The sequence below is a fragment of the Marmota monax genome, unplaced genomic scaffold, assembly GCF_021218885.2.
Source record: "Marmota monax isolate L192 unplaced genomic scaffold, Marmota_monax_Labrador192_F-V1.1 WCK01_AAM20220418_F8-fsc00206, whole genome shotgun sequence".
Taxonomy (NCBI): Eukaryota; Metazoa; Chordata; class Mammalia; order Rodentia; family Sciuridae; genus Marmota; species Marmota monax.
The window spans coordinates 1,834,146-1,862,027 of record NW_026694490.1 but is presented as its reverse complement, the minus strand read 5'-3'; the positions used below and the strand labels follow the sequence as shown (position 1 = coordinate 1,862,027).

The following is a 27,882-nucleotide window of genomic DNA, read 5'->3' as shown; positions in this document are numbered from 1 at the left end:
CAGCCTTTGTTTTTTTTTTAGGATTGGCTTACTTCACTTAGCATGACTATAAGGGCATTAATCTCATTAACAAGTTATACACCCATGTGATTTAATCACCCCCAAAGGCCCCACCTCCTATTGCCATCACTTTGAGGGAGTTAGGATTTCAATTTATGAATTTAAGGGGACAAAAATATTCAGGCCTTAGCTGAACCATTTTTATAAAAGTGTATACTTTTGAACTATTAAAGAAAATTATACATACAGACACATATACACATTAAGTGTGTATTTTTAAAAAAATAGAAAATGATACAAAGTAATATGGAACTCTCAATAGTAGTTTATACTAGGAACTTGTAGATGTGGGTAACAATTTGCATTTTTACTTCCTATTCTTGATAGATTATTTATATGTGAAGGTATACTTCTGTATGGAAAAATGTAAACATGCCTACCATACTAAAATGCTTTCAGTTGCTCAAGCATTCCACTCTCTTTCATGTTTCAAGCATTTGCCCCTGGTTTCCCTTCTGCCTGGAACACTGTCTTCATTGTCACATGTGTCATTCACTTGATTTTTGCAACACCTCAGTGTTTTCCTCCCCTTTCCCTGGCCACTCCTTTTAAATCTTATTTGCCAGCTCCTCCTCCATCACCTGACTTTTATTGCTGGAATTTCTACAATGCAATATGACCAGAAAAAGGATGAATAAAGAGGCCATAGTTAAAGGACTATCGTGACCTTCAATATAATATGAAAAGCCAATGAAGCAATACTGACCAAGTCTTGAGGGAATGAAAGTGACACCCAAGTGCTGATGATGTGGCTCAGTGGTAGACCACTTGCCTGCCAAGCACAAGGCCTGGGATTCAATCTCCAGCACCACAAAAAAAGAAAAATAAAAACAAAGAAAGGGAGGGAGGGGGGAGGGAAGGAAGGAAACAAGAAAGAAAGAAGGAAGGAAAGAAAGAAAGAAAGAGACCCAAGAATTTTATATGGCATTGTTTTGACATTCAACAGACTGGTAGTCTCAAGTATGCAAAAGTTCAGGAAATGCAAACTATAGAAACATAATTTCCTCATATTCATAATAATAGTTTACTATGTGCACTTCCTTAATAAAAGGTAGTAGATAATAATATCTAGACAACCAAAGGATATTAAAATAAAGATCTTAGGAATAAATAAGTGGTGGTGGTGATAAAAAGACTAGTGGTAAGTATTGATTCACTTAAACACAGAAACAAGACCAAACAACTTTCAGAATTCTGGAAAGAGAACAGAATGTAAATTATATAAATTATGAGAAGCTAACAATAATAACACAGCTTTGTGTATAGCACGATGGCAAGTATTTTACATATATTAACTCATTTATTCCTCACAACAAGCCAATGAAGTAGGGACTTTATAATCTCCATTTCAGAGATGAACAAACTGAGAAACGTAGAGATTAAATAATTTGCCCACCTTTACAAAGCTAGGAAGTGGCAGAATTGATTTGAACCAAAGCAGGCTATCTTCAGAACCTATGCTCTGAACCAACTATGCAGGAAATCAGTCAACACTATCAAAATTGAAACAAGAAGATAAAAATATAAGGACTGACACCTCTACATATATTTCATTTCTTTGATCTTAACTTTAAAATGGTCTTTTAAGAGACTATAATTCCTTGAAAGAGAGGAAACATTTATCTGAAGTTTATTAATTCCTTTAATTCCACTTTGATTTATTTTTCTTAGGTTCAATTGAAGAATTTTTAAATTTCTATACTTTCATCTGGGTGCAGTGGTGTGTACCTGTAGTTCCAGCTACTCTGGAAGCTAAGGCAGAATGTAGGAGTAAGGGGCCAGCCTGGACAACATAGCAAGACCCCTTGCTTAAATAAAATAAAATTTTAAGGTCTGAGGATGTGGCTCAATGGTAGAGCATTTGCCTAGTATGTGCAAGGCCCCAGGTCCAATCCCCAGCACTGTCAATATATTTTGCTTTTAAATAGCATGCAAATTATTTCTACTAAAATTTGTCTATCCAACTATTAACCCTATATATTAAGAGTGATGCCCAGAATAATGTTCATTAATCTTAAATAAGCTACAATTTATTAAATATTCACCATCTGCCAGATATGGAAAAATACACTTTAAATGAATTACCTCATTAATTTATCACAACAATCTTATAATAGATACTATTTTAATCCTTCTTTTATTCAGATAATGAAACTAAGGCATAATAATGGTTATTCCTGGTTTGTGGAGATATAGATTTTTCCCTTATTTGTATTTTCTCACATTTTTTATTATTTTATAATGAGTATAATAAAAATATAAATGCTATTCTAAAAATGTGTTTTAAGTAAATAACTGTGAAGATTCTCTAGCGTTCAGTCTTGAACACTTGCTATTCTGAACACTCTTCCTAAACCATGTTATCAACTTCTATAGCTTTCCCAAAGGCAAATGGCTTCCAAATCTATATTTCAGCTCCAGGACTTTTTTTCTGAGCTCTAGACATATATTCCCACTGAAAACTACTCATATGCTCTTGGATGCTTCATAGACAATCCAAATTCAAAATGTCCAAATCCATACTCATCACTTACTCACACTAGTCCTCCTCATCGCTTCCTAATCACAATGAATGGTGCCACTCTCCACCTGAACGCACAAACCAAATATCTATGAGTCATTTCTTATTCTTCTCTTTTTCCTGCCCTCTATATCCTATCCATCACCTAAAATACACTACCTCTAAAATATATTCCAAATCTGTCCACTTCTCTACATCTCTGCCACCAGCCCCCTAGTCTGAGCCACAATTATCTCTTTCAATTACCTCCTAACTGGTCAACCTTTTAAGATTCCTGATCCTGGGCTGGGATTGTGGCTCAGTGGTACAGTGATTGCCTAGCATATGTGAGGCACTGGATTTGATTCTCAGCACTACATATGAATGGATGAATAAAATAAAGGTCTATCAACAACTAAATTTTTTTTAAAGATTCCTGATCCTTTACAATTCATTCTTCTCACAGCAGCCAAAAAGGTGTTAATAAATATAAAAGGAACTCTCCTTGAGTCTTTCAATGAATTCCCATTGTTCTTAGAATAAACTTCAAATCCTTGCCATAGCCCTTAAGGAAGAAACTAGATGTTTCTTTCCCTATATGTTTCCCCCTTCTATAGCAAAACCAGGATATTATTAGGAGTAGTGCTGAGGATCAAACCCAGGGCCCCACAAGGGCTAGAAGAGCACTCTACCGCTGAGCCCCAGCCCCAGCCCCAGCCCCAGTGGCTTGGATTTTATAGACAATAAATATACATTGAAGGATTTAGGCAGAGGAGAGACTATCCTCATATTTACGTCTTAGAAAAAAACACTGTGGAGACAATGGACTAAAGATAAGGTAAACAAAATTCTATTACAACAATAAAAGTAACTATAGACCCTTGAATAAGGCAGTAGAGATTGAAGATTGAGAGAAAAGTATTGTGGTGATAATTTAGAGGCAGAATTGAGTGAACTTAATGGGCAATTAGGCATGAGGATGAATAAGAGTGGAAGAAATCAAGGATCTTTCAGAAATTTCTGTTCTAAAGATTGACCATTGTGTCATTTAGTGAAGAGGTAATATAAAAGAGCATTTTTCCCATAATTCCCATATTGGGATTCCAATACGGGAAGGGGATATAATTAATTCAATTGGGAACAAATAATATTTGATAAATATTTCATATGATCAACTGATATATCTAGCAAGTTAAGTGGACACATGAATCTGGAGCCTCAGGAAAGGAGCCTGGGTGAGAGATATGGAATTAAGACTCTTCAGAGAGGATGGTAACCTAAACTAAGGTTCTAGAAATGAGCATACAGAGGATATAACGGCTAACAAGTTTGAATGGATAGGACCTGGTGACTGATTGGATAAAAATATTGTGATAAAGAGAGGAAAATCTATGACAACCTTCAGATTTCTGATTTGAAGATTGTATGATTTTTCCATTGTTAAGGGATGAATCATGTTTCTTCAAAATTCATATACTGAAGTTTTACCCCCAAGTATCTCAGAATTTGACTATATTTGGAAATAGGGCCTTCAAAGTGATAATGAAAATAAAAAGAGGTTATGTAAATGATCACTTACCCAATATGACTAGTATACTTATAAGAAGAGATCAGGATATAAACTCATATGGAGGGAAAAAGTCATGTGAACATGAAGACAGCCATCCACACGCCAAGGAGAGAGTCCTCAAAAGAAACTAACCTGGCTGACATATTGATCCTGGACTTCTATCCTCTAGAGCCATCAGAGTATAAGTTCCTCTTACTTAAGCCACTGAGTCAGTGATACTCTGTTATGGCAGCCACAGAAAAATAAGATAGCCACCAACCAGTATTGGAATTATGGGAAAGAAAGTAGGCTGGGGCAAGGAAGTTTTGGAAGAGGAGTTTGATATAGAACATTTCGAGTTTGAGGTTCCTGAGGTACATCCAGGTAGAGATGTTCAAATGATTTTGAAATGGAAAGACAAAACTGGGTTTGGGTACAGATTTGTATATCATTGATATATAAGTGATATTTTAAACTGTATGAGTCGATGAGATCATCTAAGAAGTATATGTAAAGTGAGAAGAAAGAACTATAATGAATGTGGTTTATGAATGAAAAAGATTGTGGTGATAATTTAGAGGCAGAATTGACTGAACTTAATGAGTAATTAGGCATGAGGATGAACAACAGTGGAAGAAACAAGCATAATAAATATCAGCATTAAGGAACTAACTGAGGAAGAGGACCCAGGAAAGAAAAATAATCAGAGACACAGGATGGAGAGAGAGAGATTAAAATTAGTCTTTATTTTATCCTGTTTTTAGTTCTAATTAGGTGAGTACACATTGATCTCAGTTCTCCAAGAGCTTTTACATAGTGAAGGAGGCACTATTTTATTCATTTATGAATCTCCAACACCAAGCACAGTGCCTGACATTTAATATCCCTACAATAAATATTTGTTGAATGAAATAAAATTGAAATTAGAACTCCATTCCTTTTTATTTTGTTTGCTTATTTCTGGAGTGTGCAGCATGTCTTGCCACTGATATTTTAAGTTCATAGCAAAAAAAAATCATTTCAATGTGTCCTAGGCTTGATCCCCTTCCAACCCAACCCCCAGGACAATAGTTTTCATTATAACCTTCTGTCTTTGCCATTCTGGATGGAATTCTGTGCACAGAAGTTATATACATATATGGGTATATCTATGTAACAAATCGCAGCACAGGAGCCCCCTGGGCTCCCTCAGGCTCTGGTATGACATATTTGAGCCATATAAATTCAGCTTCTCCTCTGGCATCTGTTAGCCGACTCACTTGCAACTCCACCTCAGCAGTGAGTGGTCTCTCAGTCCTCTCAAAGCAGGGAAGGAGTACTGTGTGCTGAGAGACCATGGCAAAGAATCCTCCAGAGAACTGTGAGGACTGTCACATCCTAAATGTAAGTTGATTCATATTTTTTCCCTTTTGAGCAGAAGCATGGTTTGGTAGATTTATCGAATTGCAATGTGAACATTAGAAAGTGAAATCAAAGGAGACTTTGAATTATGGCTTGCTATTATTTAAAAATAATCCTATTTTGAGGATTATTGTGTATTGTTCCATTCTCTCTGTTCTTTGCTTAGGCAGAAGCTTTTAAATCCAAGAAGATATGTAAATCACTTAAGATTTGCGGACTGGTGATCGGTATCTTGGCCCTAACTCTGATTGTCCTGTTTTGGGGGAGCAAGCACTTCTGGTCAGAAGCACCCAAGAAAGTAAGTAAAGTAAATGTATGTCACTATCCAGTGCTTCTGTACTGAGTTGATTAAAATTAACCAGTGGTTGACGTGTAAATTACTCTGAAAATGAAAAAATCATTAAGTCCTTTTTGTGTTTATTTTCTGGTGTGAAAAAGTGAATCAAGATTTTGCTCTCTTTTATTTTTCTAATAATTTTGTTAGGGGTAAAATTGTCTTCTGCATTTTAGTTATTAATGATAAGATGTAGGTTTGCCCATTCTTTTATAATACTTTGGCTTTAAGGAGTTAAGTCTCCTCCAAGAAGCAAATTTTTTACTGTTAGGAAAAAAATATTTTCCATCTTTCTTTCAATTATCTGGGCAGAAACTGATGGAAAAGTAATTATACCACCACATAAGGACAAACCACCAGAAATGGCAGCAAAGAATTTTCAGGGATTATGTTTCTGACTTAATGCATCTGTTGTGAGGACAGACAACAAGCTCCTTTTTTATAAGAAGCAATTTGTATACATGAGTTTGCATTTATTTATGATTAAAAAGCTAGAGCTTTTCAGCTTCTCACAAGCCACAATCTTCACTGCCCCACTGAGATAGTAATGCCAGAAAGTAGAAGCAAGTAACACCAAGTCATTAATCACAGATATCTCAGAAAGCTTGCAATATCGGGGTCATTCAGTAAAGATTGTTTGACCATTGTACTTTGTATTAGTGCACTTTAGTGTTTTTGTTATATTGGGACTCACAAATGGACCAATTTAGATGTGACCCCAATAAAACCAGAGTCTTTTCATGCTAACAATTTCCATTTGAAAGAGAATTAATAAATATACAAACTATAAGATATAAAGATGGTTCTCTGGTTTTGCCATCTTTTCTCTCTGTGTGTGGGTTATTGTTGTTGCTACTGCTGCTATTGCTGTTGTTAATTTGTTGTCATGAGATGATCACTTATATTTGGTAACAGATGTTAAGGAAGAAAAGGCAGAGTTCCAGGAGGGAGAATGAGACAAGAAGAAAATGAGCTGGCATGGACCACTAGGAGCCAAAGGAGTGATAGGAGCAGAGAGAAAAGAATATGAGTAAATGGGGAAGGAGAAGCACAGGGGAAAATAGAAAATAAATTGTGGCTAAGTGTCCCCCCAGAAAAGAGAAAAGTAAAGCATAGCTACCTTCAGATTCTACACCTTTGCCTACCATTTATTCTCAAAAGATACCTTATCAAGTTTAAGTAGGAGGGAGAGCAAACCAGCCTACTTTATTTGTTTGCATTTTTATTTACACCTTGTTCCAGAAAAGATTTCAGGAATCACTCAATGCCTATAGTTATCCTCTTTTCCTTCCCTCTCCACACACACACACACATACACACACACACACGCACACCACACACACACACACACACACACACACACACTGCTTCTGAACTATTACTGCTTAGATGCCTTTCTAGAGAAGCCACCTGTGTTCAGACTAGCAGGATGCACAAAGCAATCAAGATTAGGAAGGAAATAGCAAATGAATGAGAGTGCCAAAATGAATTCTGATATAATTTTGGTGCCACTTAACTAATTCTCAAGGTGACATGCTGCCCCGTAAATTGAATCTTGGATCCTTTCAAAAAGTATACATGAGTTAGAGGATAAAAAACTTTTTTGTTCTCCATGGCTATAATGTACTTAACTGGATGTAGTAGGAAACCAATCCCTTTGACCATCCATACACACCTGCCGAAATAGGGGGCTAGATGGCGTTTCTTGTTTTATTGTAGCCATTGGTACTGCAAATGCTATTCTTAAAGAATTTATGTGTTTTTCTAAACTTATAGTACTATTTGCCTCCGTGCAGCTATAAATGACTAGTAGGGTTCCTGGTCTCCTCTACTTCCCTATTACATCATCTTTGCTTCTCATTCCAGGTTTTTTCGTAATGAATGCTAAAGACAAATTCTGAAATTCTTAAACCAAATGTAAAACTTGCTAAATGTATACCTAGAAAAGGTAGGATATGCTACTGTACAAAGTTCATAAAAAAAATCCAAGTCTTTCATGAAGTAATCCATCTTGGGATGTGATTGTCAGCAAAGGAATTCTCAGAAATGAACAAAGCTATTTTGAAGCAATACAGATAAAAGACAATAGATGTCTCCTAGGGCAAGTTTTTCCACTATAAACAAAGGTTGTTTGTTTTCCATTCCAATGGGGAGTTTCAATTTATTGTTTTTGATATCTAAGTCCTGGCTTTCACCAGAGATCAGTTTGAGTCCTTTGTAAACTAGGAGACCAGGTGGATATACAAACTATAAGATGCTTTACTCAATCCACTATTACCTTCAAAGTCTGAGAAAAGAAACCCAAGAGACCATCCATGTTCCCAATGGCTAAGACTCAAAATAAGCCCCTGCCTCCAAGTGTATTTAGGAATCCTGGGAATCAATGAGTAATCAGATTAGTCTGGAAGAAGATTCCCAGAGAAAAAGGATCCAGGTACCTTGCACAAATTTAAGACTCCCCTTAAGAGTATGGTCTAGGGGCTGGGGATATAGCTCAGTTGGTAGAGTGCTTGCCTTGCATGCACAAGGCCCTGGGTTCAATCCCCAGCATCACACACACACACACACACACACACACACACACCAAAAAAAAAAAAAACTTAGTTTCTTCTTTGGAGCTGGGGTTGTAACTCAGTGGCAGAGTGCTTGCCTAGCATGTGTGAGGCACTGGGTTCAAAACACCATATAAAAATAAATAAATAAAATAAAGGTCCATTGAAACTGAAAAGTACTCTTAAAAAAGAGTATAATATAGCAAGAAATAATAGAAGATTTTAACCCAAGCTCTTCATTACTTTCTTTGATAAGCCTATGGGACTCCTGGGGGACTACGGGGCCCATGGTAGAGAGAACTATTGATGCTATTGTGCTTATTGATGGCAGTGATTTTCTTTGTTGTCCTGGGCTTCCTCCAAGTTCTTAGTGTTTGCTCCTCCAGCCTCCACCACATCTCCTTTTTATTTTGTTTTACAACATGTGTTTATAATAAACAGTGTTTATTTAACATCCCACATCTGCTGTTGACATTTCCATTCTAGTAAGTCCTTCCCTCCCTCCTATATTGGCGTGTACAAAATATCCAGATTTCTGATACCAGAGGGAAAGGAAGCCATGTTTGCCTCCACACATACTTCAAGAATGCATTTTCTGTGTCTGTGCACATGGGCACACACACCCGAGAGAGAAAGAAATCAAAATAAAATGGAACAAGGAAGACTAACTCTGGGTGAGCTGTTGTACTTCCTTCTAGGCTCCAGGCCCCCTGAGCCACAGCATGCATAGGAGCTACTTGAGCTGAAGGTCAGCCAGGTCCATCAGGCTCTGTACTCAGCTTTCTTATCCCAGCAGAAGAGACCTATTCAGTCCCAGCAATTTTGAAACAGCATCACATTAAGGTTTCACTCCCAGACAGTGACTGCCCTGGGATCCTTAAAGCATATTCACAAGAGAAACATTCTTGGTTTTAAAAGCTCCTGGTGTTCCCCATTTAACTTAAAACATTTAGAAGCCAACACCCTGGATAATGAATGCAACATGGAGAAAACAAATTAGAAAAAGGCCAGGTCATATATCAACAGTTTATAAACATAGCACAGATTTTGTACTCTTTTCCTCCAATTATTTGTGGAATGAGGCAGAAGAATGATAAATTAAATAAATGAAATGGGGTCCTTCCTGCCATGCACAGGAACTGCCTGGTGACTTCAGAGCTAATTGATTGCATCAGGCCCACACAGGTATCAACATATTCCTGAGGATGTTCCTTCAACTTCTACATGCTACCAGTATAAAATGAGAAGTGAGGTGGATAGGCCGGCATTCTTCTGCCCTCCTCATCCCCACTTCAACTGAAGATGACCATTAAAACAGTCTCACCCAGGGTTTCAAACCCAGTTTTATTGGGCTGAAAATCTTTTGCTCAGAAGTACTTTCTTGTCAAGTCTGGTCAAGTTTTCTTTGTGTCTGTTTTTCTAGTATCAGCATTAGCCCAAGACCAACTTCCTTCACTCATCTCTAGACACACAAGGGAGACAACTTTCCTGCCTAGATTTCTCAGGCTTTCATATACAACAGTTTGGTGGGTGAAATGTGGGACTGGAAAAACATTTATTCTCTCAAGGAAAAAGTTGGAGATGTATCTAGAATCTCTATAGCAGAGTAACTGAGCTTCACCAGATGGTGCCACATCAGCATTTTATAAAAGACGACTTTGTTTTATTTTCTTTTCCTCTTAAAGCATTGCAAGATCCAAGTCCACCCTTATACAACTCCCACTGGGCTAGCTACTCTTACTCTGGGCTATTCAGGGGCAGTTCTCACCAAATACATGAAGGCAGACCAGGGCTATGATGGCCACATTGTTACTCCTTCATCCTCCTAAGATAGCATTTGCTGAGTACCTTACATAGCACCAGCAAAAAGAACCCAAGCCTTCAAAGGAACTGTCTTTGAGTGGCTGAGAGTGGAAATGGAGCTGTAGGAGGAAGTAGTTCAGGTGATTAACAGGTAGTTACAGTCCAATGATCAACCTGCCAGTTAGTAGCCCAAATATAAGCAGAACTGATTCTGCCAACAATTGAACATTGCAGCTAGAGAGGGATGAGGGATAGAGATAGCAATTGAGCCTTCAGAGGCATATAGTAACTTGCCCAAAGTCACACAGTGTATAGATATGACAGCTCAATTAGGACTAGAAACTGGTCTGGGGATTCTTTTCACTATTTTTCAGCTGCATTGAAGATTTAGAGGTGGGATTGTGGGCAAGGGAAAACTTCCCAGCTAACACAATTTGTAGATGAAATAAATGGCTATTTCTTGTTGAAAAAGAGGAATGTCTGGTTACTTATGCCAATTTTTTTCAGGGCTGATGATCGAAGATGCAGAAGTCCAACTTTGCTTGAGAAACAATCTGCCTGCTCTGTTTTGGTATAGAAATACCCAGAGGCCTTTTAATTCCTACAGGCTTGATCAGTAATAATATGGTACAATGCCTTTCCTTCCCTTCCTTCCATACTAACACTTGCTAGCCAGATATTCTGAGCATGTATTTCACCTTTGGAGAGTGTACTTCATAAACAGACAGTAAAGGATGAAGGTGGAGAGAAAAGCAGCTAGATTAATCACAGGCTTCAAAAAACAAACCTAAGCCAAATTCCCTCAAATCCCTGTCAGGACAGGCTAAAGCTATTTGCCCCCAAAACATATCCATCACACTGAGGTTCAAGGCAGCGTTAGTCTTCATAAAAAGCTTTCTTTTCTTATCTCAGAGACTGTTACAAACAAAGGCGGGAAAACTGTTATAGGGGGATGTTAGGGCTCATTTGCTGCCTGAGTGGAGGATTTAACTTGACAAAGGACAGAATTCCTGGGAAAGGAAGAGAAATTGGTTTGTTTCTCCTCCATATGGTCTCAGACTTCCTGAGTTTAACCACATATCTCCTTGTTTCACTTCTGGTTCATATTCTACTCTATTGTATTCCTTGTCCCATTTTAACATCTTGGACCTTATAGTTAAGCCAGCCTTAATGTATGGATGGAGTGTGAGCCCATTTAAGTTGTTATGGAAAGATACCTTTGCTCCCAAACATCTCCTATTCCTGGTGCCATCATGCCTAAAATCCTTCAATAGTACTTCATTCCTTTGAGGGAAGTATTGAACTCAGTTTTAAATAAATATCCTTTGCTAATGTCTAAATGAGAAATCATGTCAGATTGATTTTTGTCTCTTACACAAGGCACCTGAAACATCATGAGATTCTTGGATGTCTAGACAGGAGATAAAGGGACAGATGGAGATATGAAGAGCATGGTAAAAGACTATGAGGGTACGGAGTAAACAAGATATGAAAAGACACCACAAAAGAGAAGCACCAAAGACTAACTTTCCCTCTTTGCCAATTTGGCAGGGCCTTAGTCATCATATGCTATCCTTGCTCTGTCCTTCCTGGAATAAAACTGAATTCAGAGCCGAGTCTGAAATGTGCTGCTTGTGCCCACTCACATCTCTCCCAGGCCAGCCACCCTGTCTTTATTTTAGTTTACTTCTGGAGAGGACAGAATCATCTATTTCTTCATATCCAGAAGGACCCTCAACCCCCAAGCCAGGAAGCTTAGTAGAGAGCAAAGTACTTCTGATGCCAAAGGCATGAGCTCAGTCTTCATATGGGCCAGTGAAGCTTACATAGCCATTACCAAGCAGTGTGCTCCACAGGGACCCAAGCGAGACAGTATGTCTGGATTTGCTCAAACCCATCCCTACTCAGTCCAAAGTGAGTCACCGGCATCATCTTCCTAGACAAAGGACAGTCTGTTCCAAAAGGACACCTTTGATAGTGGAATTCCATCTGGGTGAATACATAGCTCCCACTCCTACCCCCCACCAGGGATTCACACACAAATGAAGTCATTCCCATCCCACTCTACCTAACAACCTACCATTACTAACATAAAATCAACAAAGTCGTTGATGGATACAATCAGGATGGCCCCTTTCTCTCTCACCAAAACAAAACAAAATAACAATGAAAAAAATCTCTTTGCAGGAATGTTGAAAATAATCAAGATTTGCTGAGTTTCACAGTTTCCAATAGTTTTCTTCTAGCAAGGTGTCCAAGTAAAGTGCATTGCCAACAGTGCAGGAAAACTCATTCCACTGAAGTACACTGAAATTTTAAATGTCACCAGTATGGTTCCATAGTCTTCTAGTAATGATTGAAAATACAGTTCATATTTTCTCTTTTGCCCAGGTAGGCAGCAGTCCAACATCCCCTAGTCTCTAACCTAATTTTTCCATGTGATAATCCATCAGTGGTGCTACTGATGAAACAAACACCCCACCCCAGCCCCCAATGGCTAGTGGTGTCAACATTTGTCTCAACAATGGATAGTATTTCTAAGGAAACGACCCCCTGTTGGGAGACCTGACAAGGCTGAATCTGAAGTGGATGCCTCTCTCCTCTGCTTAGGTCAGGCCAACTGAGAGTTCAATTTGTTGCCATAGGTAGAAGTTTCTCTTCTCCAGCTAGCTGCAAAGCTGGAACTGAGGACAAATTTATAAGAAGAAGCAAATAACAAGCCTAAAGGAATTTGCTACCTGTCACAAACCAGGCCAGACTTCCTGAGTTAACTCTGCAGTTGCTAGAGGGTTCTAAATAGTGTTCCCCTTCCCTTTTAAAATGATCTCTTAAAAGACCTTGCCAATGTTCAAAATCTTTCTTTAGGAAGATTAGAATATTCCATTGGTGTGGAATACTTATTCAACAAATACTTAACTGCCAACCATGTCCAAGTCACTGCTGAGCTACAAAGAGGTAAATGACATTGCCTCTGTTTTTTCTATTCAGCAGCCACATTAGACTTTTCACGCTTGAAGTAACACTTGTTTCTACAAATCTTTCCAACTTGTTTTTCTACTTGAGTTGGGGAAAATTTGACCAGGTTAAACTAACATGCTGTCACAGACATCAGCAGACACTAAAACACAACCTAAACTAGTACAAAATCTATGGGGCTGCCACTGGGAACTGTATTATTAGAAAGTAGCGCCGGCTCTGTGGATGATTTGCATTTTCAGGTTTTTAGTTTTCCAATTTTTTTTGTAAGGACAAATGAATATTAAGAAATATCAGACAAAGGCCTCCTAACAACAGGAAGAAGATAGACTTCCAAATTACACCATTAGATCAGGCCTGATTTGTGACAGGTAGCAAACTCCTTTAGACTTGTCGTTTCTACCTAGAAATATGTCCTAGGTTGTAAGTTCTGCATTTTCTCCTAAACTAGAATACTTTATGGGAATAGACCTCTTGGTCTTTAGAAAAAGAATTGTCTCTTTCAGATAGAAGAAGGAAGTCTATAGTTTTGTTTTAGCCACTCAAGAAAGAACGGATAAGAATCCTTCCCAAGGGACTCTTCTCATGAGAGTCCCCATTATTTAATGCATTGTACTTGACACAGCTACATATATACAGCTATATATATCTATATATATATATAGATATAGATATAGATATAGATATAGATATAGATATATAAAATAGTCTAGAGAACTTGAAAACAGTGGAATAGGTTTGGAAAATAGGACTCAGGACTAAACTAAATGAGTTTGGTAAGCCTATAAAATAGAAGGCTGTGGGAAGACAATAAACATTTCCTGGAATTTAAAAGGCAAAAGGAAGGAAACAAGGACAGGATAAGACTGTTACCTAAAATACTGGCCAAGAAAAGTATCTATGCATTCTATAAAGGACAGGCCCAAAGTTGAGGCAATATTAAAGCCCTGGGGATAGAGAATAATGCCTAACCACACTAAATGTGTTCAAATCTCTATCTTGGCCAAAGTGAATTTCATGGTTGGGAAAGGAGATCACAGAGAACTTGGAAAAGGAAGTGGTAGCTTAAAGATCCAGCATAGGTTTTAGGTGATCCCTCGGCTTAACACAAGGGGAAAATACTTTACAAGCTGGTTTGCAGAATATCATTTGCTTTTTAGTCGAGGCTGCCAAGAAAACTGTTGGAATTCTTAGTAATTAGCTCAGCAACTTGGCTTGAATACAAAATACTGGCTCTGAAGGGATCCCCATGCCAACCCTAGTGCCAAAAAGCACCTCTCTTTAATCTCAAGTTTCAGAGAATTCCCAACAGCAAGCTGCTGAGATGGCACCTCACTACAAAGGCTCTGGAAAGAGAAGGTATCCCAGATATTACCCAATTAAAGTATCTTATGAAGGGATGCACCAAGTATCTTAGAGCTTATTTTCCTTTGCTTTCCCAGACCTATGACATGGAACACACTTTCTACAGCAATGGAGAGAAGAGGAAGATTTACATGGAAATTGATCCTATGACCAGAACTGAAATATTCAGAAGTGGAAATGGCACTGATGAAACATTGGAAGTACATGACTTTAAAAATGTAAGTTGGATATTTGAGCCCTAAGGCTTCCACTTAAAATATTAGAGTAATTGAGTCAATTAATTTTCATATAAGTTACAAGACAACATTTTCCTTTGAATTCATGTTGTGCTAGTCTGCAGCACTGAGACGATGGAACTCATTATTTGTAGCTATATCAGGAAATTTTATTATTGTTTTGTTGTCTTATAGGGATACACTGGCATCTACTTTGTAGGTCTCCAAAAATGCTTTATCAAAACTCAGATTAAAGTGATTCCTGAATTTTCTGAACCAGAAGAAGAAATAGATGAGGTACGTAAGAATAATAAGAGTGGTAGTAAAAGGTATCATTTACTAAGTGCTGATTATGTGACAAATGTACTAAATACTGTACTCGCATTTGATTCTCGAATAACCCTATAGATAGGCACAATTATTGTTATTCTCATTTTTTGATATAGAAAATTAAATTCAGAAACAAAAAGTGAATTGCCCAAGGTCATATAGCCAGTAAGTAACTTGAAATCAGACCTCTCAAAAAACTAAAGTTCATACTTTTTGATGCAACACTATATTTTTACAACTGACTACTCATCAACATTATATATACTTGCTCCCAAACAAATCATTTCTAGTAAAAAGGATGAGCCAGAGGAACAAAAGCAATCTTGCCTAAGGTAAAGCATTTTTTAAAAATAATTACCAAAACCACCTGGAATCCTTGCAACTTCTTTTTTTATGTATTTATTTTTTAGTTGTACTCAATACCTTTATTTTGTTTATTTATTTTTATGTGGTGCTGAGGATCGAACTCAGTGCCTCACACATGCTAGGCAAGCGCTCTACTGCTGGGCCACAACCCCTGCCCCTTGCAACTTCTTTCATAAATGTTTGTTTATATTTTAAATATTTCAGTGTATTCACCTCACTGCTTTATGCTTGGCAGCTGATAAATTAATCCACATCATTTATTATCATTCTTTACTAGGAAAAGCTAAAAGCAAAGAAGACAAGAATATCAGTGTAATAAGAATTCTCTGGAAACACTACTGAGTTAGGGTGAGGGACCCTAGAATTCTGGTATAATCAATGAATTGCCCTGAAAGCCTAATGGGAGATGAATCATTGCTGCATAAAATACAATGACCATTATCACCCTTGAGGCTTTTTATATTTCCCTGGTATCCTACCTATAATTACAATATGTGGCTATGAGTGGGGGGATAAAGGAAAGCTTCAGCTAAGGTCATATTGTGATAGCACACCCCTACTACAGCAAGAAAAACAACCCAAGCATTTGTTTCATCTTATTTGATTCACTTTGGTTTAGAGTTTAACTGGCAAATCAAAAATGAGATTATGGTAATGACACAGTGACATCTCTATATATCATAAAAACCTCTCTCTTTCTTCTCTGTCTCCTCTTTTTTTTGTCACTTTTCTCCCACCTAACTATCTTCATCTTAATTCTCACCTACTCATTAATCTTTTTCTTTTCCTTTTCTTTTTTGGGAGATGATGGGGACATTTTTTCCTTTTCCTGACTCAAGTCTTGAAGCCTACTACTGGTCTTCTCTTGGACAGAGAAATTACAAACTTTGTTGTTACAATTTCCAAGAAAAACTATCCCCAAAGATAATGATGCTCTGTTACCGAAGTCTATGTTAGTGACAGACTTTGTAGGGTTGTTTTTTTTTTTTTAATATTTATGTTTTAGTTGTAGTTGAACACAAAACCTTTATTTTATTTATTTATATGTGGTGCTGAGGATCAAACCCAGAGCCTCACATGTGCTAGGCCAGCACTCTACCACTGAGCCACAACCCCAGCCCCTAGATTTTTTTAAAAATAAACTTAAGTTAGATGTTTCTTAGGAACAGAACAAGTTTTAGACTATCAGGAATGACTATAGGAGGAAATGATAAGATGAAATGAGAATCAATAGGATTAAAAAGCAATATGCAATATCATATGATGATTTTTACCAAATAAGACTTGGAGCATGGCACCTAGCAATGAGAGCCTGAAGTGATATAATAGATTTATTTTTCCAAAAGAGATAAAGCCAAAGGCCCATAATTTCTCATTTTGGCCCTCATTTATTCTTTAGTTAAGTTTGCTGAATTTTAAACAACACATGTATTCATCTCATAATAGCAAAATCACTGTGTCTTCAAAAATTCTACTTTTTATATTGACACACATTTTTAAGAAACAGATTTTTGGTCCTGAAAGACAAAACAACCTCTTATTCTGTACTTTCCTCACCACTTATATCCATGGTGTGTGCATGTAAAACATACAGAGCAGGTATATAAATAGCCCTTATTTTGCTAACAAAGCTAGTCAGCATATAAACCCTCATTTTATACAGTCCATTTTAATGCATCCCAAGGTCTTTACAGAGTCAAAGGCAAAATAGCCAGGACATGAAAATTGTGAATAGCTTGGGTAAAAATTACACCAAGGGATGTTTCAGAGAATAAACAAAAATTGTAAAGCTAGAAATAAACAAAATAGAAAAGAAAAAAAGCCTTATTAAGAGTGCCCAGTGGGGGCAGGGTATGTTAAAGCCTTAATGACAAGAAAGAACTAGATATATAAGAAAACTATTTTTAATACTAGCAATTGAAGAGAAGGCATCATTATTAACAATATTAGAAAGGCTCCATAAAACAAAAACACTCAAGTGAGATTAGACCTAAGTATGTAGAATGAAAGGTATGAAACAGTGGTAGGGCCAATGAAGTCATAAACTGGAGACCAGACTTATATATATATATATATATATATATATATATATATATATATATATATATAACATATTTTGTACTACAATGATTTACCATTAACAGACAAATCTCTGAAAACCAAAATATTAGGTTCAGTTGCTATTTAACTTATGTCACTACTTTGGATCACAGGAGTTTTTTCAGCTTCAAATCAAATCCTGTGCACAATTCTAACTGTAAGCTTAAAACAGGGCAGGCACTCACAACAGCCATTTAAAAGAGAGAAAACAAATGTAAATTTCTCAGGGTTCCCCCCCAGGGGGCCCCAAGAAAATGAGGGGAAAGCCTTTCCAACTTCAAGTGAAATGATAGCAGAGAAGGCTCTTATTTCAGTGAGCAGCTTTGCTATTAGACCCAGGAAGAAAGGATTAGTTGTTAACTCCTCCAAGGGCACCTATTGTATGCAATGACACATAGCTAGTTCACCAGCATCCCTAATATTGGAATTGTTATTCAGACTCAAAACATATTGTTTTCCAATATCCTGTAACATCTCACTCATTTTATTAATTTCTCCTCCAATTCCTACCCTGAACAATTACTTTCAGAATGAAGAAATTACCACAACTTTCTTTGAACAGTCAGTGATTTGGGTCCCAGCAGAAAAGCCAATTGAAAACCGAGACTTTCTAAAAAATTCCAAAATTCTGGAGATTTGTGATAATGTAACTATGTATTGGATCAATCCCACTCTAATAGCAGGTATGTAACCCTATCCCCACCCCCTCCTACTTCTCCTCCCAACGATGATAACAGGTTCATGTTTTCAGCACTGAGTGACTACAATTCTAGGAAAACAAATGATTGGCTTGTATCTCCTTGGATGAAATCGTATATGCTGACTGACAGTGAGGCGGGAATTTTTCACAGCCAAGTGATAAATCAGATAAATTAATGCTGACAGGCTTTTAAGTATCTCAGCAAAGGTAATACCACTCTAATGTGACTAGGGATAGCAAAAAGCTAATCTGTCTTTCTTTGCACATCTATATTCATTGCAGCAGAGACACAACACTATTGCTCAAACTACTGTAGGTCCAATCCAAGAACACAGAGAAGAACCAAAACAATGCTCTGTTGTCTCAAGAAGGATTCTTTATGTCAAATGGTGGTATTCTCCCAAGAAGATAGGACAATCACTATAATACAAATGTCTTCATGGCTATTTTAGGAATCACTATAAAAAGTAATTGAGGGCTAGAAGTCTGGAGTGAAAAAAATGTCCAGCCCTCAAATTCTAGTCATCCCAGAGAAGGCAAAAGTTCTTAGACAGCTTATTCTGTCCAGCTAACACAGACTTTCATCTCCCTCATTCTGAAAAACATAGATTACTATATTACTCAAGAGAAGGTGCTCTTATGGATACAGGCATCTACTGGTTTCTTTGGAAATTAAAAAAATATAAGTGAATGGAATGTAGCGTCCTGGAACAGAAAACAGACATTTGTGGAAATACTGATGAAATCTGAGTAAAGTCTGTAGTTTAGCTAATAGCATTGTAGTAGTGCTAACTTCTTAGTTTTGATCATTGTATCATGATTATGTAAAATAACATTAGGAGAAACTGGGTTAAGGGTATATGGAAACTCTGTTCTATCTTTGCAACTCTTTTATAAATCCAAGATTATTTTTGAATAGAAGGTTTAAAGAAATTTAAGACAGGAAAGAGAAGGGAAGAGGTAGGAAGACAGAGAATGCCAAATGAAATCAGATAGCCAAGAAATAGTTTTTGAACAATTATGTGTAAAATAATTGTGGGAGACACAGAAGTCCCTTGTCCTCAGTTTTTAATTTAGTACACTAATAAGGCAAAGCACACAATATGTTTGATGCCAAACAAGTAAAGAAGTCTGTGTGCATGGAAATGGTGAGGTTTGTTTTGGAAAATACTCCTTAAAATATTAGCAGAAGGAGCTTGGAAAGTGGCCCATGCACGCCTAAATGATATCAATAAGAAGACAAAATGAAAATCTCTATCCACAACTACTACTCCCCTAAACACTTCTTTCGGAAACACTTGCAAAACAATTGCATCATAATCTTATATTTATTATCTTAGTTTCTGAGTTACAAGACTTTGAAGAAGATGGTGAAGATCTTCACTTTCCTACCAATGAAAAAAAGGGAACTGAACAAAATGAGCAATGGGTGGTCCCTCAAGTAAAGGTGGAGAAGACTCGTCACACCAGACAAGCAAGTGAGGAAGAACTTCCAATAAACGACTATGTGAGTTACATTCATTACTCTTTTAAACAAGAAAAAAAAAATCCCTCACAAAACTTAACTATCCCCCAGATCACAATTACTGGAAGAATGATATGGTTTTAACAAATGTTTAAACAACTTAGACTCTCCAGGAGGCTCATTCAAAACCAACTTTGATCTCTATTGATACTATCTCCACAATTGGATTAAGGAACTTCTCACCAGGCCCCTCCCTATTCATAGAGTCCTCCCCTCCTTTGGGGGACCTATTCCCAGTGAACTTCACCCTCCAACACTGTCTTCTTCTTTCAGATGGAAAATGGAATCGAATTTGATCCCATGCTGGATGAGAGAGGTTATTGTTGTATTTACTGTCGTCGAGGCAACCGCTATTGCCGCCGTGTCTGTGAACCTTTACTAGGTTACTACCCATATCCATACTGCTACCAAGGAGGACGGGTCATCTGTCGTGTCATCATGCCTTGCAACTGGTGGGTGGCCCGCATGCTGGGGAGGGTCTAATAGGAATTTTTGAGTTCAAATGCTTAACCTTCTGTCAGCTAACATATAATAAATGCATGCTATTCAATAAATTTCTGCCTCTGAGGCATTTGGCTTCTGGTAGCCAAGACTCCAGAATTACTTGTAGGTAATTCCTCTCTTCATGTTCTAATAAACTTCTACATCATCATCAATGGCTTGATTGCTGCTGAACACACTGGGTAAGTGTTTTCTGAGAATACTCCTGGTTACTGAAATGGAGCACACCGGCGTAACACGGATGGCAACAACGCAAGTTTGCATTTCATCCTCAGGTTTGGGAGTAGGAAAAGGTAAAACATAAGAATTCTGACCCCATAATTTGGTGCTGCAGTTGTGACTCAGTGGTAGAGCACTCACCTAGCATGTATGAGGCACTGGGTTCAATCCTTAGCACCACATATAAATAAACAAATAAATAAAGTTTTATGTCCATCTACAACTAAAATTTTTAAAAAACCCATAACTTATTCTAGTGTACTGAGAAAGTAGAAATGAAGAAGATAATGATAAAATGCCCCCATAAGTGATGCATAAAACATATCCTTTTGTTCATACCCCCAATGTTTAATTATCTGAACAGCATACTGTGGACTTGCTTAAGTATCTCTTAAGCTGCTGGACAGGCAGTGAGTCACAGCAGGCCAACACTAAAATATTCCAAGTGTTCAGACTCAGCAAAGGAGAAAGCTAACTTAGCAAAAAGGGTCCCAGGTTCTCTTCCTGTGAACATGAACTCAACTTTGGACAAATTCAACATTTTATAACCTTCACGTCTGACTTCTCTTTAGATCCGTGTCTGGGTACATAACTTTCCAAGGCAATTATCTGAAAAACAGGGACCCATAAATATCATTCACAGAAACAGGCATGATAGGAAGTTATTGAGGTGAAGAATCAAATTGGATTTTCCCTCCCAAACCACAGGGAACTGGCAGTGTGCCACTTTCTTAAAGGAAGGGTAAGGCCTAGTTCCTAATCACCCCATAATTTGCTTGGGAAACAGGAAAGGGACAAGAGAAAAATGAAAACAATAGTTTAGAGGGTAATGTTAACCTTGATATCCCAGGCAGGTCAAGTTTCATAATTCATGCTCTACCAATCTGTCACCACATCTAGTGTCATTTGAAGGCAGTATCCTTCATTGCTCAACTTCAAAGTTATTGTGTCATGGAAATATCTGTATGAAACTATCCATCAGAAAAGGAGTTTCAAATAAAATCCTCACCAAAATGCCCATAGGTCAGAACTTATTTTCCCCCATTTAACAGTTAAGAAAACTCATACAAACAGCTTTGCCCAAGACTAATTTAAGATTAGCCAGACATTAATTGATAGCATACATGCCATACTTGGATTACTAATTTTCACAGAATGAGAACACAATAAAGTATATCTAATAATGCATATCATTAAAGTATTTTCTTTTTTATTGAGGATGATTTAGAACACGTCATTTTGAAATACTTAGAACAGGCATTAATTTATAGTTGAAATAGAATAACTGGATGTTATATGCACTTTGTGATGTTCTCTCCTATTGTTTCTTAATAAATTATTCATTTTAACATTTTTAAGATTTTCCAATAATTTTAAATTCCTAAGACATTCAAATTTTTAAAATTATTTTTAGTTGTCAATGGACTTTTATTTTTTATTTATTGATACATGGTGCTGAGAATCGAACCTAATGTCTCACATGTGCTAGGCAAGCGATCTGCCACTGAGCCACAATACCAACACAGACATTCAAATTTATACAGCCTATTAGTATACTAAATACACCATGCTCTGTAGGGGATAGAAATGAAGTAGAAGGTATTTCTAAAAAAAAAAAAAAAAGATAACACACTCAAAATACATAAGCACAATCACAAATATAGGAACTTATACCCAACTAACTGCAGTTGTGTATGCTATGTATATGTACATACACACACACACACACACACACACACAGGTATAGACAGTTCCCTAGCACATCTTTGGGCTCAGAGTTCCTATTCACATTCTTTTAATTCAGAAAGCATTTTTTGTTCAAATAAGATACTTCAAAAAATTTCACTATGGGAAAGTATGATCCCTTTAATGTGGCAGACCATGAGTTCAAAAGAAAGTACAAAAGGCATGTTTAAGAAGCATTTGAATCATCTTATTCTTAGGGGAAAAACAACACAGCAAACAAAAAAAGCCCAACACTAATCTGTCACTTCACCTTAGGCCTAGACCAGGCTAGAAATGTTGGAGAAGGCATGATATCCCTTCTATCATAGATTTTTGCCACTCATTTAGGTCCTGTGTAGAGACTTGTTACAACATAACTTATACTTCCCTCTGATGGACCCCATTAAAGCTAAAGCAGCCTCTCTTCTTTCTATCACTCTTCCCTGGGCCCATCACAAGGCACAACAATGAAGTAATTCTGAGCTCCCTAGCCAGATACCTGGCAGGAATTTAAATGTATCTCTGTCCTCTTCTCCAGTCTCTTGCCAAATGGTCCCAACTTGTCCTCCTAAGCCATCCTTCAATTATGATTATAGTTCAGGCCACAAACTACTTCTCAGCTGAGTTGTTACAACCTCCTCCCTGGTGAAGTCCAAGGTTATAGACTGAAGCTAACATAAATGCTTTTACACAAAGTTTATTTTTCATTTATAGATTTTATTAATGCCATTTCCTTTCCTCAGAGTCTGTAATGGCTACTTACTACATTAAGAATTAAGAATTTGAACACTCAAAACCTCCTTAATCAAAACACTCTGAACTACGACCTCATATCCTTTTACTTCTCCCACTGATCTCTCCACCCCTTTGGCTTTTTCAGACACCTTAATTTCATTCTATATTTATCTAGCCATCCCACTTCCTTTAGAATTGTCTCTAATTTAAAAATATTGTTAAAATTCTATTTTCCTCTTGCCTAAATATGATATCTAAATCTTTTCTACCTCTTTCCATGCCTGTATAAGTTAATATTGTTCAATGTGCATACCCTTTACATAGATGTTTAATCTTCAAATTCTAAAAGAAGAGAGCCCATATATGCCTTCTCCCATTTTGTTCTGTCTAGAAACTAGTATAGAATAAAATATATGGGTGGTCTTTAAAGACAGTGAGAAGAAAAAAGACAGGGGTGAAGGTAGAAGAAAAAGAGGAGGCTGTAACAGAGCACAGCTATAAAGTCCTTCAGACTATTATTATAAAAAGTTAGCCTTGAGTTCTGTTCAAATTGGGGATGAAATGTCTTATCTTACTTAAATTCATTTTTTATTCTTTATCTTTTGACAATTTCTACAAGAGTAAGGAATTTCTCTAATCCCAGAATGATCAAAAGCATCGATGATTGCCCACAGCTCAATGATCTATTTCCATTATACAAATGCAGGCTTTTGGCATTTTCATCTAAATTTTCAATGATTTTTATGTATAAAAAATAAAAAGAGGCAAGAAGCATATCTGATGTTGAATCACAAGAAATATCATATTACCTTTCAGATTATATGGGGATCTAAATTCCAATCAAGAAAAGTCAGGTGAGGCAAATCCATCCATTGCTCCCACTCAGCAAAAGGACACTGTGCATTAGTGTGCTCAGTGCCTTCCTGCACACCTAAAATGGCTCTTTGGCAGGACTAGGGACAAAGGAAATCTATTTTGAGTCTTTATATATAAGGCTCACTGTCTGGCTGAGTCCAAAACTGTCACTTTGGCTCCTAAAGTCTAACGCTGAAAGCTTACTGAGATAAATATGGACCTTCTCATTCAGGCTGTCAGGAAATGCGTGGATCTATTTTATTTATACCCTTAAAAATGATTTCATTTTGGCTTTCCTTTTTTGAAGAAGTTTCATTCTAGGGCTTAATTTTGCTGACAGCATGCTGTTCCCTAACAAGAAAGAAAAGTGGCTACATATTAAAATCTAGGTACGAATGTACACACACACACACACACACAAAAAAAATATATTGCCCCTGCCTTTCCAAAGTCCAGCGCCAAAGTCTCTTAGGATAACTTTAATCAATTTTCATGAAAGCTACGTACCCAATGACTGCAATGATTATTAATTTAGTTCAATACTTAATTCTGTCATTTGTCACCCAGTGAGTAAATAGCCACTTGTCTCCTTGGCTGCTTTGATATTTAGTTTCTATTTACTTTTTTTCTTCCATTCTCTTACTTCATACTCATGCTTATTGTTCTTGATGAAAGGACTCAAAAAGAGAGGAAGACTTAACTAAGGGGAATAGATCAAGGCACAGTAAATTCCTCATCCTAAACAAACAGGTAAATAAATAGTACAACAACAAAACCCCCTCAGCAACTCCATAATGTGGAGATCCCTGACAATAATATGAATAATATGAATATATTGTTTATATTTATCTTTCTCTGATTGATGCTATCATTTACCATTCTGAATTTTCCACTGACAACAGCATTTATGCTGGTCTTAACTTACTACTAAAACACAATTCAGGCTTACACCATGTCAGTCATCACTGAGCCAAGAGTAAGATGTCTGTCAAGGGCAAGAGATTGGTGTGTGGCCCCTAGCCATGATAGAGTTCCTGAAGCAGAGAATAAAAAACAGCAGTGTGTCTATCTAGAATACTACCTAGCTTATTTATTTTGCAAAGGGACCCAGGTGTCATGCCAACTCACATATTCACTGTATTCACTGAAATCCATTCTTTGAGGTAGGGATTGACCCTTATACAGCAATGTTGTTCTGTCATGTGTATCTAGCCAACCACTGTGATTTAAATTCCCCCATGTCCCCAATAACAGCTTTTGATATTTTGGTAACACTAAATCATATGCTAAAATCAGAATGGTTCATGATTGACCTTTTACATTTCCTGTTCCTCTAAATTACTTCTGAGAGTTTCTTCCTACAAAGATGTGCCAACTGAGAGCAACTGTTAAACTAATATGATCAACAAGAAATGAAGAACCTAGCACTAAATACTATGACAGCAGGTAGAAAATAATTTTTCCTCTTTGTGTCCAGTCATTTACAAAAAATCTGGCATGATAAGACCTAGACTTTGTAAACAACTAAGAAAGTATGTATTTTTTAGAGGATTCATGAGAGCAAGAATTCTTCACATATGCTTCCCAGAGACCAAAAACTCTTACAAAAAAACAATAGGGATGATTTTCTCAGAATCAGCCTATCAACTATGCTGAGAGATTGGCAAAACCTGATTTCCCAAAAATAGTTGTTTCATTGTAACCTTAGGATCAGGTTCAGCTGAATATAACAGAAAAATCACAAAATATGTATCTTAAACAAGGTAAAAAGTATGTAGTCCAAGTTGTCTGGTCAAGTGATCCATGCACCTATCTTTCTGTGTTACCATTTTCAATACTTGGTTTTCACGCTCAAGGTCACCTCATCACCTATATATTTCTAGTTCTAGCCATTATATATGAACTTCCATTTTGGCATCAGAAGGAATCTGGATAGGACAAAAGGTATCCCTATCTATTTAAGGGGACTTCCACTTACATATCATAAGCATGATATGACCAAATTTAGCTTCAAAAGATACTGGTATTAGTCTTTGTTCTAGATGCACTGTCACTTCAAATGTAACCAAAATTATGTTAGCAAGTAAGAAGATGAGAAGACACACTAGAGAAAGTATTCTGCAATCTTGGGAATATCTAGAAACTTGTCACAAGATCTAGAATGCCTATTAAGAAGTCATCCCGTTTTATATTAAGTTGCTTTCTCTCAAAATGCAAATATATTTCCTAGAATGTGGTAAAGCGTTAACATATTCGGACCCATTCACATATTATCTCAAACTAGTTCATGAGATTAACTTTTTCTCTGAAGAATGAAACCATAAGAGAATCAAAAACACTCATGGAAAAACAAAGGATATGTGAGGGAAAGCATCTAGAGGATCTGTGGAATCAAGATACTACACATCAAAAGGCTGATGGTGCAGAGGCTGAGGCAGGAGGATCACAAGCTCAAAGCCAGCCTCAGCAATTTAGCGAGGCCCTGTATCTAAATTTTTAAAAATGTTTAAAAAGGCCTGGGGATGTTGCTCAGTGGTTAAGCACCCCTGGCTTCAATTTCTGCTACAAAAAAAAAAATAATAACTGAGTGTAGGAAGCAAATTAAAAACAATTTGCTGGCTTCATGGTTTTGCTGTAGACTGATCCCACATGTATAGATGAAACAATGGTATGGACTTGTTATAGTTGAGAGATTATCCCCAAAGATAGTATAGGACAAAGTAAACAATTCCATTTACTGCTATCTTTTACAAGGTTTTTATCTGTTTTTCATTTTTATCAGCAAAGAAGGGAAAGTGGCACTAAGAGATTTAGAACTAGTTGGGAAAAGAGAAAACCCCCATCTAAATAACCATAGCTCTTGCTCTTGTATCAAAATAGAGCATCATTTTGAAAAAAGTAAAGGGAAAAGTTTTTCTCTTTAAATTTTCTTATTATATTTTGTAGTAAGGCCTTTATAAAATGATATTATTCTTTAAAGAGGATTTTTGACAGTTAAATTGACTAGAAAAAGTTCATGTTCTACATTGTGTGGAATCAAAATGTGTCTAGCAGAGTAAATTTCATTATATATCATACACAGAGCAGATGTGAGAGTCTGAGTCCAGAAAAAAACAATTTTTATTTTACTGTCACCCAGGGAAATTTCCCTTTTCTTTAAAGTAGCCAATAATCCACACTTATTTTTCTAAATCATCATCTTTTGTACCATCAGTGGATCCTATCAGTCATCCCAGTGAATATGGCTTTGGAGATATAAAAGGTTGTAACCAATTTATGGACCAATCCCAAGAGCAAAAACCTTTATATTCAGAGAAACTATGGTGACTATTTAGGCCACCAGAGAAAAAAATGAAGAAAAACATTAGTTTGAAACTTGTTCAGTCTTCAGGCCAACTAACACAAACTCCCTACAGCACATTCATTGTAGACATTAAATAAATATTAACCAACATTCCCCTATGTTTTGACCCAGTATTACATTTTGGCATCTTAAGAATGAGCCTGCTTCAAGTACTAAGAGATTGCTTCACAGAAACTCTACTTGTCTTGATATTCAGTCCACATTTTTTTTTCACTCTAAAACTTATTTTTACCAATGCCTACATTTTATTAGTGAACCAGTTCTTCTCTTTGAATTCATGGAAAGTTGTACAGAAAAGAGACAGTTTTTTTTTTTTCATTTGAGGCCAATACTATAGTTGTCATAAATATTTTGACTTCAGAGAGCAGGAGCAGGGGAGGGAAAGCTATGTTTTAGCTTCTTTCCAAGGACCCCAAACCTGTGCCCATCCAGTTTTTTTCTAAGATGATAATTAAGTGGTCTACAGGAGCAGAAAAACACCTCAGACCACAGAAAATTTAAATTTATCTTTCATCAGACATTTAAGTATTTCTGTCTAGGTGTCTAATTACACATGCCAAAGCACATTATTTTCAAAAATAGAGCAACTCAACATCTCATAACTTTTCTTACACATTTCTCTACTCTTCACACCTTGTTCCAAAGTGCTCATTTGGAGCGTGTGTTATTCATGAAAAAAGGGCTCTATTTCATTTCATGGAATGTCA

General features: G+C 36.8%; 1 protein-coding gene across 2 annotated transcripts; it reads left to right on the top strand.

Moving 5' to 3' along the window:
- Positions 1–5,251: 5,251 nt before the first annotated feature.
- Tnmd (tenomodulin) lies at positions 5,252–20,427 on the top strand. 2 transcript variants are annotated; one of them, XM_058571265.1, is made up of 7 exons: positions 5,252–5,492; positions 5,677–5,808; positions 14,618–14,758; positions 14,951–15,052; positions 18,081–18,234; positions 19,592–19,758; positions 20,050–20,427. In XM_058571265.1, the coding sequence occupies exons 1-7, from the start codon at positions 5,445–5,447 to the stop codon at positions 20,257–20,259; spliced, it is 954 nt and encodes a 317-aa protein (XP_058427248.1). In that variant the 5' UTR covers positions 5,252–5,444; the 3' UTR covers positions 20,260–20,427. The 2 variants fall into 2 exon arrangements, with proteins under 2 accessions (XP_058427248.1, XP_046275179.1); XM_046419223.2 differs by lacking the exons at positions 5,252–5,492; positions 5,677–5,808 and adding an exon at positions 14,474–14,534.
- Positions 20,428–27,882: the final 7,455 nt, after the last annotated feature.